The sequence below is a fragment of the Talaromyces proteolyticus genome, assembly GCF_021365285.1.
Source record: "Talaromyces proteolyticus strain PMI_201 chromosome Unknown BGW36scaffold_3, whole genome shotgun sequence".
Lineage (NCBI taxonomy): Eukaryota > Fungi > Ascomycota > Eurotiomycetes > Eurotiales > Trichocomaceae > Talaromyces > Talaromyces proteolyticus.
Genome location: NW_025764279.1, coordinates 2,301,719 through 2,321,510, shown reverse-complemented (window position 1 = coordinate 2,321,510; position 19,792 = coordinate 2,301,719). Strand labels below are relative to the sequence as shown.

General features: G+C 46.1%; 7 protein-coding genes across 7 annotated transcripts; 3 read left to right on the top strand and 4 right to left on the bottom strand.

The window, feature by feature from the left end:
• Positions 1-1,125: 1,125 nt before the first annotated feature.
• Positions 1,126-2,748, top strand: BGW36DRAFT_336799 (putative autophagocytosis protein Aut1). Its single transcript, XM_046212979.1, has 2 exons — positions 1,126-1,865; positions 1,929-2,748. Exons 1-2 carry the CDS (start codon positions 1,321-1,323, stop codon positions 2,512-2,514), a joined length of 1,131 nt encoding a protein of 376 aa, XP_046075737.1. The 5' UTR covers positions 1,126-1,320; the 3' UTR covers positions 2,515-2,748.
• Positions 2,749-3,033: 285 nt separating this feature from the next.
• BGW36DRAFT_356484 (uncharacterized protein) lies at positions 3,034-3,915 on the bottom strand (the record flags this gene model as incomplete). The annotated part of the gene is made up of 3 exons (XM_046213776.1): positions 3,034-3,492; positions 3,549-3,608; positions 3,667-3,915. 3 exons carry the CDS (start codon positions 3,913-3,915, stop codon positions 3,034-3,036), a joined length of 768 nt encoding a protein of 255 aa, XP_046075736.1.
• A 1,095-nt stretch (positions 3,916-5,010) lies between these two features.
• On the bottom strand, positions 5,011-6,195 carry BGW36DRAFT_257046 (uncharacterized protein; the record flags this gene model as incomplete). The annotated part of the gene is made up of 1 exon (XM_046210033.1): positions 5,011-6,195. A coding segment is annotated over one exon (1,185 nt), but the record flags the coding sequence as incomplete, so codon positions are not given.
• Positions 6,196-13,047: 6,852 nt separating this feature from the next.
• BGW36DRAFT_289550 (uncharacterized protein) lies at positions 13,048-14,789 on the top strand (the record flags this gene model as incomplete). The annotated part of the gene is made up of 2 exons (XM_046210678.1): positions 13,048-14,574; positions 14,640-14,789. 2 exons carry the CDS (start codon positions 13,048-13,050, stop codon positions 14,787-14,789), a joined length of 1,677 nt encoding a protein of 558 aa, XP_046075734.1.
• Positions 14,790-15,532: 743 nt separating this feature from the next.
• Positions 15,533-16,826, top strand: BGW36DRAFT_356481 (putative dolichyl-phosphate beta-glucosyltransferase; the record flags this gene model as incomplete). Its single annotated transcript, XM_046213775.1, has 3 exons — positions 15,533-15,646; positions 15,695-16,426; positions 16,482-16,826. The coding sequence occupies 3 exons, from the start codon at positions 15,533-15,535 to the stop codon at positions 16,824-16,826; spliced, it is 1,191 nt and encodes a 396-aa protein (XP_046075733.1).
• Positions 16,827-16,934: 108 nt separating this feature from the next.
• Positions 16,935-17,927, bottom strand: BGW36DRAFT_395008 (NUDIX family hydrolase; the record flags this gene model as incomplete). The annotated part of the gene is made up of 2 exons (XM_046217989.1): positions 16,935-17,513; positions 17,571-17,927. The coding sequence occupies 2 exons, from the start codon at positions 17,925-17,927 to the stop codon at positions 16,935-16,937; spliced, it is 936 nt and encodes a 311-aa protein (XP_046075732.1).
• Positions 17,928-18,166: 239 nt separating this feature from the next.
• BGW36DRAFT_372675 (putative ADP-ribose pyrophosphatase) lies at positions 18,167-19,300 on the bottom strand. The gene is made up of 4 exons (XM_046215507.1): positions 19,134-19,300; positions 18,918-19,010; positions 18,569-18,809; positions 18,167-18,508 (listed from the first exon to the last, which is right to left on the bottom strand). The coding sequence occupies exons 1-4, from the start codon at positions 19,170-19,172 to the stop codon at positions 18,264-18,266; spliced, it is 618 nt and encodes a 205-aa protein (XP_046075731.1). The 5' UTR covers positions 19,173-19,300; the 3' UTR covers positions 18,167-18,263.
• Between the last annotated feature and the right edge of the window lie 492 nt (positions 19,301-19,792).

Genomic DNA, 19,792 nt, shown 5'->3' with positions numbered 1-19,792 from the left:
TGCACATGTAGGGTATTCGTAATCTAACTAGTGATAATAGTTCCGATTTCAGAAACCCCGTAGTAGGTCAGTCAATGTGCCAGCAGATGATCGACACCTCAAAGTGGCATGATTTGCTGATCTTTCCCCTGCTAGGTATGAAGATTGCTGCAGCGCTTCAGGACTGCCGCTTGATTTAATTTATGCCGTGACATTTCAGTATAGTAGCAATTATCCCTCTTTTTCGGAATAATCGGCCCATAGATCCCCCCGCTTCTCACAGTTAGTGTTGCGCCGTTTCGATAGTTAATATTGATTACATATGTGGTGAGAAACTGATTTCGAGTAGAAGTCGACTCAGACTGTCTAGATTTTCTACCCCGAGAAGTTGGATTCATGAAAATGATTTGGAAATTAGTGGTTTCCATGATGAATGGTAACTGTAGAACTCTTTGATCGGATCGTGACGGCAGAGAATTCGGGATATGGGAGGGGTCGTCAAGTTATGAACTGCGTATTGATCATATTAACATACAGGGGTGACATACGCATGACCAAAGGACAATTGGATGGGAGCCAACAATGCTGGTCTGCACCTTTAGGGTGGTGGAGAGTGTTATCAGAAGCAAAAGAAGAACGAGAACATGCACGATTATTACGCACGTTGCAGAGGAGGGGTTGACGAAGCTGCCACTTTCATCCTAGTACATGGGGAGGCAATTTATCATCAATTTGTTGTTGAGTGGCGATACATCCACACACGTCACTACGTGAGGAAAAGAGGCCGGGCTCTTTTCCTGTCCTAAAGCATAGGTAATTATCAGGTATCGCGAAAGCAGAGCCCGAGGAGGTTCCCAGGGAGAATACATCAAGTTCTATGCTCTAGCCAATAGGAATCCCCTAGTATCTGTTCTTCTATTGATAAGTATCTTCCATCCAAGCCAATTATAATGGTTACTTACAAGCTCATGCTCAAGTTCATAGCAAGATGAAACAGCAGAGAACATCGTCACGTTGAGGGAGAACAGCAGCAAACAGGACTGACCTGTTGACGTGACTGGCTCCATGGCATGTGATTTCCGAATCTGGGATAGTGGCATCCGCGATACGGTTATCTGCTCATTTCCCCGCCCTGGCACAGCTCATACGGCGAGCGGTGTGATCCAAGTCACATTACTAGGCTCTCTTCATCTCTATCTTTTACTAGCCACCCTGCCTTATATCATCGTTACCTATACAGCACCCCGATACCTTGATTTGAGCCTTCAGTCCATACCAGTTCAGACATTGCAACGTTACCCCGCACTGCAAGCCGCCGATATATTAAGAAACCAACTAAAGATGTCGAAGAACATCATCCATCAGACGTGGTCAACGTGGCGAGACTGGATAACCCCAGTATCTCACACCTCCACATTTCGAGAGACCGGCAAGATCACACCAGAAGAATTTGTCCTAGCCGGCGACTATCTGGTCTTCAAGTTCCCATCGTGGCAATGGTCAGACGCATCAACACCAGCCCAGCGAGTACCGTATCTTCCAGAGGGTAAGCAATACTTAGTAACAAGAGGTGTACCCTGTCATCGCCGATTAAACGAGAATTTCGCGGGGGATTTGCAGGATGACGTGATCATTCAAGATATGCTCCGTGCAGGTGCTTCGGGGAGTGGTGATGGTGATGATGATGGATGGTTGCAGACGGGCGGTAAACGCGAGTATGCCGATACACAGGAGGCGAAGAGGAAAGATGTCCGGACAGTTGATGAGGCGGGAAATGTGGGCGACCAGGTCGAGGATGACGATGAGATTCCTGATATGGAGGATGACGATGACGATGAAGAAGCCATCATTCGCGATCCCGCTGGAGGAAAGTCTGGCACGACAGCGTGAGTATATTTTCTACATTATTGTGAACCCGGAGTGTCAGCTGAGCAGCGTTTTCTATACAGCCCCCTTCGAACTTATAATTTGTACATTACCTACGCCAACTATTATCGTACGCCACGGCTATATCTATCAGGCTATCTGTCGCCTTCAGAGCCGCTACCACCACACCTAATGATGGAGGATATTGTTGGTGATTATAAAGACAAAACGGTTACATTGGAAGATTTTCCATGGTTTGACACTAGCGTGCCTATGGCAACAGTGCACCCTTGCCAGCATGCATCCGTCATGAAAATCCTTCTCGATCGCGCCGACGCAGCTCTAAAAATCCGGCGCCAGAAACTACGAAATGTGCGGTCTGCCGAAGAAGCCTCCAACATCAAGGTGGATAGTGGACTTGAGGGCTTAGTTGACGATACCGCCAAACTTTCACTCGCCGAGCGACAGCGTAATGCACATGCTGCGGGTGTTGCTGCTGCAGGTGGGAATACTGGAGATGAGTGGGAGGTGTTGCAGCATGAGGAGAACCAGTCTGAAGAAGATGAGCTTCAGTCGGCGATCCGTGTTGACCAGTATCTGATTGTGTTTCTCAAGTTTATAGCGAGCGTTACTCCGGGTATAGAACATGACTTTACGATGGGGGTATAGCGCTTTATTTCGCTTCTTATGCTGGTCTTTCTTCTGTTTTGCTCTTTTTGGAAGCGTTTCTGTTCTTACAGACACTTAATGCATTAAACTTGGATTTTCCGTCTTACTACTCGATTCGGGATCTGCTAGAATGTGATATGATTTCAGATCTTAGGCTTCAGGAATATCAACCTTATACTACATTGGAATTTAACTAAGTTCCACATTGACATTCATAACATACATTGTATATATCCAACATTAGAATGGTTCGAAAACATGGACAGGCTGGTTGCGTTTTAAATACTCTTGTATTCTATGAAAGATATTTTAGATACATATGACCTTGAAAGAAAGTAAGTGGGCTGAAGCATTTGTATCCTCCAGAAAGAAGGTTGTCAATAGGAAACTCAGAAGAAACCGGAACATGTACATCATATTCCAAAAACAAATCACAAACACTTTACACCCTATGGCAGTGATTTGATCGCCAGAAGCAAAAAGTCAAGGTAAGAAGGTGGACTTTTTAACTTAACGGATTCACTCGTCCTGACCAGGGAACTGAGGAGTCTTTTGCTGCTGGTGCCCAGATCCAGAGGGAGAAGGCTTAGGTCCACCAGTGAGGATTCCCAATATGGCATCGAGCTGTTCAGGGCTAAGCTGGGAGGCGCTGGATGGGAGCTCGCTATCCTGGCCTCCTTGAGGGGAAGCAGAGCTAGAAGGCGCGGTGCCGGCGCCCAATGGAGATGGGGTTTGATTGGGGAGAGACTCGGCCTCGGCTGGTGCTGAGCCGGCGGCGCCAGTGATGGGATCGACAGGACTGTTGCGGCCACCGAGGAATTTACCAACGCCAGAACCCGAACCAGAGTCAGATCCAGAGTCATTATTGTCCGAGGATTGCTTGGGGGTTTGTTGGGCAGTCTCGGCGTCAGGGTTACTGGACTGGGAGGCGAAAGAACTCTGGCTTCCGGATTGTTGCCCGTTGACAAGCTCGCTGGTCTATTTCGATGTTTGTCAGGCTGGTAGGGAATGGAAAATGGAATAGGGATACTCACACCATCCATTGCCTTCTTCAATGCCTCTCCGACTTCTTCAACAAGACCACGCTTGCGGAGCTAAAAGAATTCAATTAATAAGACTCCTATATCCTTGGCAACATGAAGTGGAGCTTACACCACCGAGAATATCCTTAAGAATCTTCTCAACCTTGTCAAGGATACCCTCATTCCCAGATTTCTGGCCCTGAGAGCCCATTGCACTGGAGCCCTGAGGAGTGGCCTGAGAACTAGCCTGGGGCTGGGCACCCTCTTCTCTGACAGCGAGCAAAGCAGTTGTTGGGTCTGTGGAAGTCGCAACAGGAGCAGCCATGATAGCCGCAGGGCCACAGGCGAGGGCAAGAGCAATGATAGCAGAGCACTTCATTTTCTTTTCAAAACAGACAAACCTTCAATAAAGCAAATAAAACAGTTCGTTAAAAGTAAAGAGTGACTGTGAGTTGGATGAGGACGAAGCGCTAAGTGATTGAATGCAATGTTGATGAGAAAAAAGTCATGTTGAGAAGGGGAAATTCAGGTCCTTTTATGTCGACAAGACCCTAGCAGAATCAATATATGACTGCATATTGGCAGTTCTCAAAAGGAAATTGTTTATTAGGAACTTGGATGATTTGCCAAGGGGAAAAGAGCAATTCCACCCGGCATCAATCGATGCGCGACTAATATCACACGCAAATGTAGTGCTATTGCAGCAACGTAATTATAGGCGACATGCAAGGTACCAATATGGATAGAGACGATCGTGATTTCTAATGCTTGGACACAAAACTTTCGTCCATCCCCTTCGCAGAAGAATTAAACAAGCTTGGCCAAGAGCGCCACAATGCGTGATGCATTAGATGAAGCAGAAGCAAGCTCCCAGCGTCAACCCTGTCATTCAATAGCGTGTCGATCTATGGTATGATGTTACTGTGATAGTAAACCATAACATGAGGTTGGGCTAGGGTTGATCTGTGACGTCGAGAGTGGATGTAAGGGGCAAACGGATAGTAGGGAACAGCCATGCAGGGGGAAGACATATCAGGCACCAAATAGCGAAAATTGAGTGAGACCGATGATGCACCAGCTTATTAGGTGGTAAGGGTGAGGAAATAAATGATTCTATCAGATCATATTTACTGTCTTCGCTGTGCCTGCAGACAGACCGCTAAGATGGCGGGTTAATCGAAGGCCAAAAATGTTCTACCACCATTCAAACGGCTCACCAAATCATAATTATGGTCCAAGGCACGCCCACAGGATATATGAAACACATCAACTACATACGTACATTCATGCACCTGCATCGAAACCAGCTGCTTTTATATCAAAAATTAAAAATGAGGTGGGCCAACTCTTCCCGCCCGGGTATACATCCAGATATGCTATCGTTATCATTGCGACCATCATTATACCAGACCAAAAGATCAAATCAAATCCACACTAAATGGACAAAAATTTCAAACTTGAACTAAGCCTTCATTTGGCCAAATACAGTGCCAAAGTTAGTTGAGGCTTTGAGTCTCAGCTCCGGGTCCGGCTCTTCGGGAGCTTTATTGTCGTCTTCCGTTTCTTCGTCGATTGAGGGACCGGATAGTGCTTTCTTGGCCTCGCTCAGGAGCTTCTTATCGAGCTCTGACAGAAAACTGCTATCTGCCTCTGCCTCGTTTCGTAATGAAAGGGGCCCCTTCAAGGCGGGGTCATTATCAATTGTTGGAAAATAAGAGTCTCCACTTTCGACTGGTTGTTTTGTCACTACTGGCGCTAGGGGAGCCTCTTCTTCTGCTATTTCACTTGGAGATTGGGTACTGGTCTCTGTTTCCGTGCCAATAATTGCCATCGGCGTGTGTCCTGCGTTCCGTGTCAGATTTGCGTCTGGGGGACCAATATTAGCAAGTTTGATCTTGAGCGGCAATTTCCTATCTGTCGGTTGTTTCGAGAAATCTGTCTCGGTCTTGGGAGGAGACGATGTGGGAGAGAGGGAGGTCGGAGGTGTCATGACCTTCGCGACGACGTCTGGAGGAAGTGCAGTCGACTTGAGAGTGATGCCATCTAGCCGACTGTCAACTCTCTCTATTGGCACCGGTATACTGGCCTCTGCTGGACGATCGAAGAATTGCGGTGACAGAGCGGCGTCGAGAGACGAGCGAAAGCCAAATCCATTTGCTTCGGTCGGGGGAATGTATAAATTAGATCTGCCACTATCGTCAGGGAACACCCGTGTTGGCCGTCTTGATCCTGGTATGGGACCTTCCCAGATATGGTGTTGACTGTCAGCGGGGCCATTCGGCTGCCACAAGCCGACGCTCAATGAGGGCTTTTTGAAACTCAGTGAGGGTGTTTTGAAAGTGAAGTCGGGTTGAAAAAAATTGGCTCCGAGTGTTGCATTGACGGCCAATTCCAATTCGGCGATTCTCGACCTCAAGACTGCCCGCTCTGTGTCCCATAGCTTCCGTTCCTGTGCGAAAATGGCTCTTTCACGCTCAAAGGTGAGCCGTTGACTCTCCAGTAGCGATCGCGACTGTTCCATGTAGGCAGCATATTCTGTAGATGTCTTTTTAGTTGCACGGGCAGCCTGGTGCGCCGGGTCCAACAGCGGGTTACTCGAAGCGACCGATCGCGCGCGACGTATGGGGACAAGCGGCTGGGAGAAGCGGACTTCTTTGTACGAAGCAACGGGGCCATACGGCCGGTTGACAGGTGATGCCGAGGACTTCATGGCTGGAATGTCGGGGATATGCGAGGGCGCTGTTTGCAACGTTTGCGGTCGTCCCCGCGCGGAGTTTTGTTCTAGATCGATTTTTTTTAGAAGAATAATAATTGTCAGAGTAGGAATAGCGATATCAGAATTGACTGAATAGATAGTCCGGACCCCGAACCGACGGGTGGGTTTATCGCGAGGGATTTGATTCGTGTGATTGCGGCGGTTACTGCACCTGAAATGATGATGCTGGCACACGACCCTCGGTAATGACACCAACCGTCGAGACTCAATAAAATGTAAAGAATGGTGGCGATGATGTTAGCAGTGGCTTGTGTCAACGTGCACAGGCGGAGGTGTGATCTTAGGCAAAGGCCGAAAGAACGAGCGAGGACGAGACCCGCTTGTTGGATAATATGACTATGTTATCGTGCCTGACGGTTGACCGCTGTCCATTCTCAACCTGACAGCTGTATGCTGCAGTCTGCGAGTCGAGACTGACCAGCGAATGCGAGGCGTCTAAAATGACAGTGGATGAGCACGGTGACTCACTTTTCACAACACATGCACACCACACTCAGCGGAGGGCGATGACTGTATGATAATGTAGACTTGGGAGGCGGCCGACGACAATATAAGCATTCCGTCTCCGTGCGGGGAAACGTGACCAGCCCGTTCCTGGAACTATCTCGACTAATATTGCCCAGTGTCTAGTGTCAAGTCAACCGAGCGAGTTTGGTGCCCTGATGGCAGATGGGAGTGCGCTGTTCCCGGAGCTATCGACGTCATGGCTACGATCACCGTGCCTCTTGGTTCTGCGTCGGCTGATCTTCGGCATCTGATTACCTACGCCTACTACTGTCCTCAGTACTACAAGTGTAACAGACAGCCCTACATGTATTGACACTTATCTCGATGCTGCCATTCATCTGCAAAAAAATTATTATTAAATAGCTATCTTTCCCGGCGACAGAATATCAATGTCCTGTACCTAGGCCGACACTTGCGTTCTAGATCGATCACATGCTAGCGGGCATTCCGCCTACACATTTATTAATACAACTTGATGAATATCAACATTAATATTATTATAATAGGTGAAGTTGGCGGGCTGTGTATGTACTCCTAGAATAATGGACGACTCTTCAAATTTTATATTTCTCTATCTTGGAAATGAAACAGTCAATATCTGTACTTGAAGGGTTTATGCATACTTAAACTACAAAAGTACCTGTTGGCTTATCACCGAAATCGACACATTAATTGATCAGCACTTGAGGCTGCTTTAATAATTGTCTCCATGGTGGTGGATTTTCATGTGTGCATGTAAGTGTATGTAGAAATCCATATATCAATTGATACATGCCCTTGAGAAAAAGGTAGAATTTCTCCATTCTGTCAGTCTGGTATATTCAATATTATGTACATTCAATTGTTTGACAATCATGGCCGTCTTGAATCCTACATATGAAAATGTACATGTGATATACCGCAGTATAAACATTCTTCTGATCTTAGATATGACAATTATAATGTTTCTTGATAAATGTCTTATTTGCACTATGAAGCCTTTTGAAAGAGCATATCCGGTACTCCTAAGTACTATAATGGTCTGGTTCATGAGCCGCATTTATAATATTTGAACTTCAAACTCTTGACAGAATACATGTATACGGAACTATGCGACACGATATATTGAGCATTCCAATGAACTATCTACCATCTTTTTGCCGGCAACAAATAATGGATGGATAAGGGAAAGACAGGGATTTTTGCTGTACGTTTTCAAGGATCGAGATTGTGTCATAACTGTAGTCAAAATTCAAGAGGACAAAGTTATAGCTGATAATAGAAAGGTGAAAAATGAATTGATCAATAGGTGCTCTGGATGTCATACTTACATGTATGTCGTCGCCTCACTATCGAGTATGGCCGGCCAATAAGACACATCTACAAAAGCGGTTCGTCGCTTACCAGCTGCTCTGCGCTGTCTGCAGCAGTGGCTGACTGTGCTTCCTAGCCCGTCCAGATATTAACAACGATTTCATCTCTTGCCTCAATCTCTTTACATAATACTTCAAATTCCCTTGAAAGAAACCAGGCGTAAATCGACGGCAGCACCTACCCTTAACAAACAGTTACACGACATTTCTTCACATTTCACCCGCAATTTTGCCCTGGAATGGTGGATACTGTCCAAATGCAGGGTAGAAGCTGCCTAATAGTCGACCCAACATGAGGCAGGCATTTTCGCCCTGTCAATCTCTCACTCTTACTCGCTTGTTTTGAAAGCTTTAGAAGCAAGGCGACCACGAATAGCGCCACGTCGTCTCCTTCCGGTTTTTTGCCTCGACAAGCCCTCGATTTAGGGAGAATGTCACGCTGTTACCCACTGTATCTGCTTCACCTGAGCCTGTAACCCAGACTCACGTTGAGCCCGGGTTAACAGACGAAGAGGCTCCATAGAATGACAAGCGGTAGGCAGTGCAACTGAACCGCTTACAATGCTAGGCAGCCACAGTCTATCCACCTTCCACATGGGGCCGGGCATTCACGGCTCAAAATTGCAAATATCAATGCCTAAGCATACCGTGCCCATCGCCACGGGTATGGTGCATTGGTTCTGTATTGTAAGCTGTTGTAACAACGCGTGGAGCCTCCAAATCACGATCTAACTGGCCTCAGCTCAACAGCATTGATCACTTGCTGACTGGATTGGTATTCCCACAACTGAAGCCGGTGATTGCCACTGGATGCCAATGGCAGCATTGAATGCCCGTACCCGACTGGGATAATAGGCCAAACGACTGGCGCTAGAAGAAATCAAAAGAGAGACATTATTTTGTCCAGCGTCGTGGACTCGTCACAACTAGAGTTGAGTCTAACTGGCTCTGACGACACTAGCAGTGTCCACCATCACAGCTTAGGAGTGGAACCGTTGACAACTAGTCAAAGTTGGTTATTATGCTCGTAGGTTTCAGACCGACAGAAATAGTAATTAGTGAAAACAAGGTTAAACCCAGAGCATAATAATAGCAACTATACACCAGCTGAATAATTTATACCTCAAGTATTATTATCGAATGACGCAGCTTCACGGTCAACCAAAACGAGTTCTTCGCCATCGCCACGGACAAAATTGCCATCTGCAGAGTACCCGGACAAGAAGATATCCTGGATGGAAGGGTGATGCGTCGAACGGTGAATCGGTGAGCCCCTTTTTCTCTTATTTACTTTTTTTTTTATCCTTGACCGCCTCTCACTACCGGGTAGTGTGGCGCCGCCGAGGCAATAGGAGCTGTCGGTGATCGCCGTAAACACAAAAAAAAAGTTTGACGTGAAGAGGCAAACTTGATCTCCTCACCGAATGATGAAGCAGAGTTGAAGGAAGGAGTGTGACTCTGAGAGGCAACATCGAAAAGAATTCTGTAGTTGCCACAGAGAAGTGGTCGGGCGGTTCCTGCCGCAAACATGCCAGTGGGATTGGAAAAGGGACTCCCGTGCAAGGGTCTGGACAACATCGACAGCCAATAGGATCTATTGGATTGATTAAACAAAACAAGCTTGGCTTTGGATACATTAAAAATAGCCACAATTGATGTTAAATTGTATCAAATCCAGTTTGTATTACTGTTTTGGGGCTAGCCGGTTATAGGAGCCAGCCAGGTTGCTGCTGGGATGTTGACATAAATAGAAGTGAAATATCCAGGGGTAGACGACTTCTAGCCACCTCAAGGCTTGCTGACGAGCATTTCCGCTAGACCGGCGGACGCTTGTATATTGTACGAATACTGACCTTCCCGAAGGCCTGAAATCTTGCCCTTGTGGCCCCAAGAGCCTTGTCGATTCAATACTGACTCAGCCTTACCTACATATAGAAGGGCAAGACGGACAGTGAATCAGATTAGGCACTGCTGAGCTGTAGCTTTCTTTGCGATAAATGAATGGCTTTCTTGATTATGAAGTAAAAAAGATGTTTGCAGTTAGAATAATTATTCGCGCGCAAAGCTTTGGATACCCTGGAGATTAGGGTTTTCACCACTACGTATGACGCGACCCCCTGTATCACTATGAGTATGTGCCGATTCCTCAAGCCTTAGTATTTTAGTCGTATGACTATATGCTGTGTCGGATGACTTGTTCTCGGACCATATCTCAATTACTTAGCTAGATTCAGCGAGTTGCGGGACATACATGTAGGGGAACGCGGGATAAATCCGAAGATATTAATTGTAGGGTGGTGCTAGATCTGCAAGGCAAGCTGATTTACCCGGGTGCGGGACACCATGCACATTTAGTGGGGGGCCAGGAGGCTCTTGACCAGGGTGAAGCAGCAAATTAAACTTAATTGTACACATGTATAATGTAGCCATCGACTTTGAAATTCTAATGTTTGCTTACTCAACATACATATATTGTTGTAAATTAGTAACACAGAACGCCTTTAAATCTCTTTTATCAAAAAAAAGGGGTGGTGGCACGGGAAATTGTCTTGCGGCGCTCTGCAGGTGGAAATAAAAACTAATAGGCGCTCGATTCACATGGAGATCTTTGAACAGGGCTGAAGCTGAGCGGCCAGCCTTGCATATTTTCTCAACGGAATATGTGGGCGCCCATTAGCCAAAAAATAGTAGGAAGAAACAAGAAATTTGGCATACTGCATGAGAGTTACCAATGAAACTCTTAGAATTTGGACTTGTCCGTATTGATGGTCCCCTTTCGTGGTTGCTCAAAATGCTTGTTCACCCGGGTGACAGGTAAAACTAGAGTTGCTAAGAGCAGATTTAAAATCGAACAAACATGAAGATCCGTAGACGTAGATAGGCCATGTGACAGATCGAAACTGAGGTTCATTGGTAAGAGGCCGAACAAACCAGCCTCATGTTTTCCTCATTGTCACTTAAGTCTACCGCCACACTTGATATATGGGCACCTCTCCTAAACGTAGGCGATGTAGCTGTACATATGTACATTAGCCGATGTGATTGGCCGATAGAAGTGTATCAATCCCATCGGGTTTCGTATAGCACATCAGAAAGTCCATATCTTTGTCGCTTTGTGAAATGCCTTATCCCGGAGATCCAGGCGGCAAAAGAAACAAGTGTCCACGAGGCATTCAGCCGGTTATTAGACTTGTGAGCGCGTCTCTAGACCCTTTGGCCCCCATTATAGAAGCTCAAGGCTGCGATGATCACATTTGAAGCAATTATCAAACTCGTAATACGCTTGGGTAGGCACATGGTCGATTTCTAGGTCGTATTTGCTGGAGCATGACCTTGGTAAGACATGTTGTCACGGCCATTCATGGCGACTGAGACATGGCTCGTCATTTGGGCCTTCATAGATATGAAAATACCGACTGACTTGATCCTCTTTCTTTCAGCCTCTAGAGAAGAAGCCTGGAAAAAGTGCCGGAGTTCAAATGCAGTACTACATGGGGAAATACATATTGCAGTCAGGCCGAATAACTGTTATACAAAACCCACCGGTAATGTACAAAGTCGGTCGGTTGAAGTGCCGCAAGGCTTTGATTGTTCGTAAAAAAATGTCGAAGTGTTGTGAGAACGGAATAAGTGTAAGTTTTGGATGAATGCGACTTAGTGGCTGCCTCGGCATTTTCAGCCGCATGGTCCGCCAACTACAACGACACTGTTCGAGTTCCGACTCAGAGGCTCTGTTATAATGTATATATTTCACTGCGATTCCTCCATCAAACATCCAGAAAATAAGAATCATGCATTGGTCTCCTTGTGCTGACAAGGCGACTTGATTTTGTTGTAAGCAGCTCTCTCCTTCCATGGCGTCGAAATTCTAGCTCGTTCGATGTCGGCCGCTCCTGCCTACACGCCGCCAGGCTTCCTTTGCCATTGCTGACTATTTTGCCATTGCTAGCAGTTCTCCTTATATACCTTTGAATGATGATGTGTGACTCACGCGATTCGGCTCTATCTCATGGTGACCCTGACCCCTCGTGCGCATCCGGACAATCTCCTTGCTACTCTCAACGGAATTATCGGGGCCAACGTATTGCACAGCTATCGCTGCAGTCGATAGTCACGCACACCACGGTATATAATGAACAACAAGAAGTGAGCTTATCCTCGAATCTTCACTATCCGATTCTTCCTTCTGTCATACTTGGCTAAGACCTGGATTTCCCATAGCTTCTCGACGACTTCCTATCCAGACCCAGGTCGCACTCCAGACACCACCGCCTCGTCACCATTTGCGCATACCACCGACGACACAGCCAGCCCCAGTCCGCCTTCGACTGTGCAACAGCTCAGTTCTGCAGTTAGTTCCCCGGGTGCCGGCCGCTTTGGAGAACTTCATATTCAAAATAAGAGTCCTAGCCCTGTAGACCACGGCCATGTCGCAACTACCCCTTCGTATCTGCCTGCTAGTGCCGAAACATCGGATTTGGGACCACTGGTCCACCCATCAGCGAGTCCTAATTATGGCGAGGTCCAGGAAGGCCCGAGGCTTTCAAGATCGCCGGTTCCCAGAGACCTCGGCGATACTCAATTACACAAGGCATCTCACGAGTCGGATGCATTGAGCAACGTCGCACAGAAAAGTGTACACGATACCGACAATACCTCTTCAGTTGCTGTACCGTCTGCACTGTCCCGGCAGCCTGATGCTTCTAGACCGTCGAGTCACCATGGAAATCCTCTGGATTTAAAACCACAACATTTGCCGCGAAATTTTCCAGATATCGATGATCTGGACGAACCACAGGTTTCTTTGCCGGTTCATGAAGCAAAAGCAAAACCTATATTATCTGCGGCCACATGTCAAGCCCATGTATCCAGTGGCATGTTCCTACAACCGGAGACTCACGCTATTACCGAAGAGCAACTAATTAATGAGGTCAGAGCAATTTATGCCGGCCTAGTTATGGTTGAAAAGAAGTGCATTGAAATTGATAAGCAACAAAGTAACAATGCAGACGGCCTTAAAGAGTTGCAGTGGCAGGCTCTGATTGCACTCCATAGAACCCTTCTCCATGAACACCATGACTTCTTCCTTGCTTCAAATCACCCGGCTGCAAGTGTTGTATTGAGGAAGTTAGCTGATAAATACTCAATGCCTGCGCGCATGTGGCGATATGGCATTCATTCCTTCCTTGAGTTGCTACGGAAAAAGCTACCAGCATCTCTGGAGCATATGCTCTCATATATTTACATGGCTTACTCCATGATGACGTTGCTTTTAGAGAGTGTTCCGGCTTTTGAGAGAACCTGGATCGAATGCTTAGGAGACCTCGCCCGGTATAGGATGGCTATTGAGGAAATTGACATGTCTGAAAGAGATAAATGGAGTGGAGTGGCTAGGCAGTGGTACTCTAAAGCAGCGGACAAAAGTCCAGAAGTTGGGCGAATTCAACATCATCTCGCTGTGTTGGCTCGTCCAAATCTGCTCCAACAACTGTTCTATTATTCCAAGAGCTTGACAAGTATTCAGCCATTTACAAATGCACGAGACAGTATCGCGCTTGTCTTTGGCCCTCTCTTGGATGCAAGCAAACCCGTGAATAAATCAAACCCAGAAATATTGATAAAGTTTGTTAAAGTGCATGGGTTATTTTTCAGAAGAGGAGAAGTTTCCAAAGCTCTTCCTTTGGCTAAATCGTTCCTCGATCAGCTTGATGACCATATTGAATCAGTTGGAGCGATATTCCGAGAACAAGGCGTGTATATCTCCTCTTCCAACTATGCTGCGATATTCGATTATGGTCAATCAGACTCCAAGCTTTTTCCTATGTTCGACTCCAAAAACCTTGCTCAAGAATCAAAACAAGAGATTGTGGATGCCGCTTGTGCCTATTGGGCCAACCCGCCTTGCCAGCAGACCGCGATTAGTCTTCGGGAAATCCCAGAGAATCTAGACCTCAGATTCCATACAAGTGACCATGTTGCTTCCTATGCTTCTCATCTGGCTTTCTACACATTGGAGCTTGTCCTTGAAAGGATAGGAGATAGGGATGTTCTCCCATATGCTCATGTGTCATTAGCATTTCTGTGGTGTATTTCTTTGGTTCCAAAGAGTATGGAATATATTCAAGCAGATGTTCCTTGGGCCCGAATTGCTTCGTTCCTGAATTCACTTATTAAATCAGAGAAGGGCAAGGAGAAGACTGATACCGACGAGTTCCCGGTTAACGAGACCTCTAAACAGCTACCAGAAGACTTTTTAATTCGAGGCTTAGCATGGAGTCAATTGTATTATCCCGAGGATTTCTTTGACGAAATTGCAGATGAAGAAGAACGGTCTGTTGAGGCTCCATCAGTGGTTATACCTCGAACGAAACGCTGCCTATGGTTAGGGCTCAATATCGCTAAGGTGAGTTACTAATATTTCGGTTACCAATGCTTTCATGTTTGAATCATATTCTGACTATTTTAAAGTTAAACTGCTGGATCAAGTACGACGACGAAAAACGTCGGTTCTTTGCAACTTCATTCACCGAAGAACTAGCTGGTCTTACTGAAGGACATCAAGTCTTAAGCAGACATAATGAACAACATGATGTGGACACCAAGATGACCGGTGTGTGAAATGTGGGCACAGGGCTAGGCTTGTGACAGAACTGGCCGAGGGCCGACTAGAGAGCTGGATTGATTTACATGCATTGAGGGTGGACTAATTGATCATTAATATACAACATGCGTAGTTACGTTTCGTATTATCTTTGTTTGTTTGCATTCGTTTTTTTTTTCGTATCGTATCTCATCTGGCTTTTGAAGAGTGCGACTCAGAATATATGCACTTATTTCGTTATGAGTCTTGTTTGGGGTGTTGTCGAACTTCCGTTAATCGATGTTGGGAGTGTGGTTAGGTATATAGATACTAGTCAGCAACGAATAATGATAGAAACAGATCTTTCTGCAATGGTTGTAACTCATAAGAACAACCTGCCGTGCTTTATATTTAGAGTGGGTCGACAAGGTTACACCTGCGTCAGCTAGCTGCAGCGCCCAATCGGCGTGGCGCATCAAGGCATCCGGCCAAGTGGCAGTATGCTTGTCCATTTATGCCTTCTCCGCCGCCTTCTTAAGTTCTTTCTCACGGCATCAATTGTTGAGGAAATGCTACACGCACTCGTCTTTTGTATGCCACTGTTTTCTTAAAAACCAGCCTGCCAATCTTTGATTTGTCTGCTGGGCGCGATTGAATGGAGCCGTGCCAATTGCTGTCTCCACCTCCCCGAGACCTTCTATGAGGTAAGCTGTCTTCTATCCGGAGAAACAGCTGGGGTTGTCGGCAAGCAGGTCTATTGAATTAAGCAGCAGCAGCCATTATGGTTGACTACGTCAGCGAGACCTGCACGCAGTGCATACAGCTGCTGGGCGCGGTTCCTCCGTCGATCTTCATCTTGTCCATCCTGACCACTTTTGTCGGATCAGTTGTTTTTGTGAGTTCTGTCGTTGACACATATACAAGAGTGAGATAATATTAACAGCCCTTCAAGGTATATCTATTTCTTTTCGCCGTCGCATTCAAACCCCGCAAACCATTTGACCTTGAGAAACGCTACCGAATTCTGACCGAGAATGATGAAGTTAGTCTATTGCAAGAGCTGCCTTGCTGGTTAGATACCTGGGAACGCGAACGAAAACAAAAGCCGAATTCCAAGCGAGATGTGGACGTCGAGAAACCCGAGCTTTTTATGTCTGTGGTTATCCCCGCATACAACGAAGAGGAACGTCTGGTTGGCATGCTCGAAGAGACCGTGGAGTATCTTGAATCTGCGTATGGAGTCGAGAGCAGCCATGAGACAAAGAACAAAAAGAATACCGTAACTAAACGCACACGAAAAGACAATGCACATCAATCCAATGGTCACGTTAAACAAACCGACCCAACTAAAGGCTGGGAGATTCTAATTGTTTCTGACGGGTCGACCGACCGTACTGAAGACGTCGCCTTTAATTTTGCTCGGAAGCACGACATTCCAGTGGATAACTTCAGAGTTATCGTATTGTCGCAGAATCGAGGCAAAGGAGGCGCAGTCACCCATGGAATGCGTCATGTTCGCGGCCAATACGTCGTTTTTGCTGATGCGGACGGTGCAAGCAAATTTGCGGATCTTGGGAAGCTAGTACAGGCATGTCAGAAAGTTGAAGATTCCAACGGACGGGCAGTTGCTGTTGGTTCGAGAGCTCATATGGTTGGCAGCGAAGCCGTTGTCAAGGTAAGCTCTACTTTTCCCCTTTGGTAGTTGAGGCTCTATTAACGCAAATTACCAGCGCTCCAAACTACGCAACTTTTTAATGCACTCGTTCCATCTCATCCTATGGCTTTTAACTCCATCGGCCACGGCCAAAATTGGGGATACACAATGTGGCTTCAAGCTTTTTTCGCGCGCGTCTTTGCCATTCATCATCCCATACATGCATTCGGAAGGCTGGATCTTCGATGTTGAAATGTTGATGTTGGCGGAATTCTCCCAAATTCCGGTTGCTGAGGTGCCCGTCGGGTGGCGGGAAGTAAAAGGCAGCAAATTGAACGTTGTTTGGGATAGTATCGGTATGGCTTGGGGATTGTTCGTCCTCAGGGCGTCGTGGAGTTTGGGGGTATATCGAAGAACATAAATCGGTTTTGTACATATTGTCTGCTTGATGCTTGTATATATCATACCCACATTTCTTATTTATTTTGCTCACTGATTACATTCTCAATGTATTCTTTTCAAAAGAAGATCATATTCTTCCCTCTTGTTTTAACCCCTTATACAATGCCCAAGCCGCCAACGTCTTCCCATCCCTTAATCCTTCCTTCCACAAATTTTCCAATGGCACAATTTTTAGCGTGATTTTTTCTCTCTCGTGCCTATTCCCCGTCAACCGGCCTTGCATAGCCTGGATTTCTTGTCTCGGTATTCGCTTCTGGCACAAAAAGAGTGGAATGAACTCGTCACTGCCACCGGGAGACGGATAAACGCCGTTTTGAAGGGATTCTTCCGCGTTTTCTGAAGACGTAGAATTATGATTACTGTGATTATCAGCACTATTAATATCGGCATCGTGGCTGATACCCTGGCGAGTAGAGGCTAGTGCTAGTGATGTCATATCGACAAGCTCGTTTTGAGGTATCGACAGTCCAGTCTCTTCATAAATCTCCTTGGCTGCCCCGCCAGCAAATGTGCCGCTGTCATCGAGCATGCCAGCGGGAATTTCGGGGAACTCGAGAGACCCTGCCGGGATGCGTGGCTGTATGGTCATGATTGCACGTTTGTCTTTATCGGAACCGCTTGGAACATCATCAGGTTGCAGTATGAGCTGAAACTTTGTTAAACCGGCTTTCATTCCGCATGAGTATAACGGAAACAAACTTACCAACATACCAACACTTCCCCCTCTTAAGAATACACTCCCGGGTAAACTCTCCCCTTCATCATTAGATACCTCAGCTTTGAGTTTTATAAAGCCGAGTCGCTGTTCTTTTCCAAAATAGTCAACGGCCTGGATATCAATCTTGCGGAGAGAATACGGGGACTTGTGGAACTCGTGTGCGGGCTGTTGCTGTCGAGATAAGGAGTGGTGTAGTGTGGTGAGCCATATGTTGAATGCGGGAAAGGAGAGAAGCTTGTCGCGCGATAGGTTGCTATCAAGTGGGCAGGTTATAGTTAGTTGCTCTTGTTTTTGTCGCTGCTGTTGCTCGTTGGTAGGGATGGTGAATGATGTTGTCGCCATCGTTGCTCTCTGTTGTGCAGCTCGGAATATCTGGTGTCGCGGGGCGAGTCTCAGCCTCGGTCTTAGTATCATGGAATTCGGGCAGCTTCGTTATTAGCTTATAAGTAACCCTGGCACAGCGAAAATCTCGGAGTCGGGGAGTAACGGAGTATACGCAAGTAACGAGGTTACAGGAAGCTTCTTGAAGGGTGGATCTAGCCTTGGGGAAAGATCGGGGCGATCCGCGGGTGACGTAGGTACCCGCACTAGCTACCGTCCATTACTGAGAAATAATGATAACAATAATTTCATATTTAATTTTCATGTTTATCGTATACAGAATGTCGATTTGCCGAATTACGCCTGAAGTTTGAGTGTGCTGGCCAGCTCAATTCCCTCGGCCAATGTCCCAACCCGCGCATCGATAGCGTAGCCTTGACTTTCCAGCTTCTTCAGCTCGGCGAAAAGTCCAGAAAGAGGGACAGTGAAACATTCAATGAACTCATTATCTTCGAGTTCTGGTTTTGGGCTCTGGTTTTCTGGGAGGCTCATGTCGACTCGAACATGGACCATATTCAGATTTGTATTACAGAATCCGGGGTCTAAATAAGAAGGAATCTGTTAGTCACTACGAATAATTTATCTCTTGATACTTTTCATACCATTGTACATTACTGTGCTCGTCTGCTCTGCAACTCCTACATATCCAGTCTCTTCTTTGAGTTCTCGTACGGCGCATTGCTCGGGCGTTTCTCCCTCGTCGATCAAACCGGCGGGGACTTCGATGGCGACCTTGTCGATTGGGGGTCTGTATTGTTTTTGCAAAAGAATTTCTGGGCCATGGCGCTTGTTGAGGATAGCTACAATGCCAACACCGTCAATCAGGCTGTTTTTGGGACGCGTCTGAAGAATTCATCAGCCGGATAAGTCGACTTCAATTAGGTAGATTATGAACTATCATAAATCCATAGTAATAGTGACTGGACTGCCAATGTTTGAAATTGCACATACCGTCCTCTCAGCAGTCTCCCATGTCCGCTGCACTCCCAATGGGTCCGTATACGTGATCTTGCTAAGCTTTATCCATTTTGCGTCTGTTGAGGCCTAATGGAGTTCTTGATCAGTTCTGAATGCGAAGAATCGTTATAAAAAGCAAATACTGTATATAATGTGAGACATCAAAGTATCAACGAGGTGAAAAAAATGAATAGGAATCAACAAACACACCAACGGCCCCTTCTCGATAACCTTGGAAGCTTGCGGCATTTTTTTTTTCTCTGTTAGAGAACAAGGGCAATCTGGAAAGGACTGTAAAACAATCTGAGAGTACTTTTGTACTTGCCCGCTAAGGCAATGATGGTTTAAGTAAAGGAAAGAGAGAGGTTAGAAAGAGCTTCGCGCAGCAACTGATGTCATGGAAAGCGGGGCTAAGCCCTTATCAGAGCATACCTTATAGCGGGGTATCGGTAATTCGAATGCGGGTTTCAAGCTGCTGCTAATAATGGCTTTTAGAGAGAAAGAAATTGCTCTTGAGAGGGAATAATAAAATTCACGATCACCAAAAAGATGATATGAAAGCAAAAGCATTAAAAATTAATCTGACTAAACTAAACCAGGACTTTATTGGTACAACCATCTTTGGGAGATTGGATGATACAGCCATTAAGTATGTGATCCGTGATTCTGCTACACCATTCAGCTGTCAGTTAATGCTTGAACGCAGGAATCAACGGCACCTCAAAAAATTTACCCTATCATAAGTCTGGGAAGCCCAATTTAGGTAACCCGGATGTGATGATTTTTAAAATTCCTAATTTTTGAAAAATAAGGAATCCATATATATTGTAAATGAGCTCTTATTTACAAGTATTCTATTCCTAGATGGA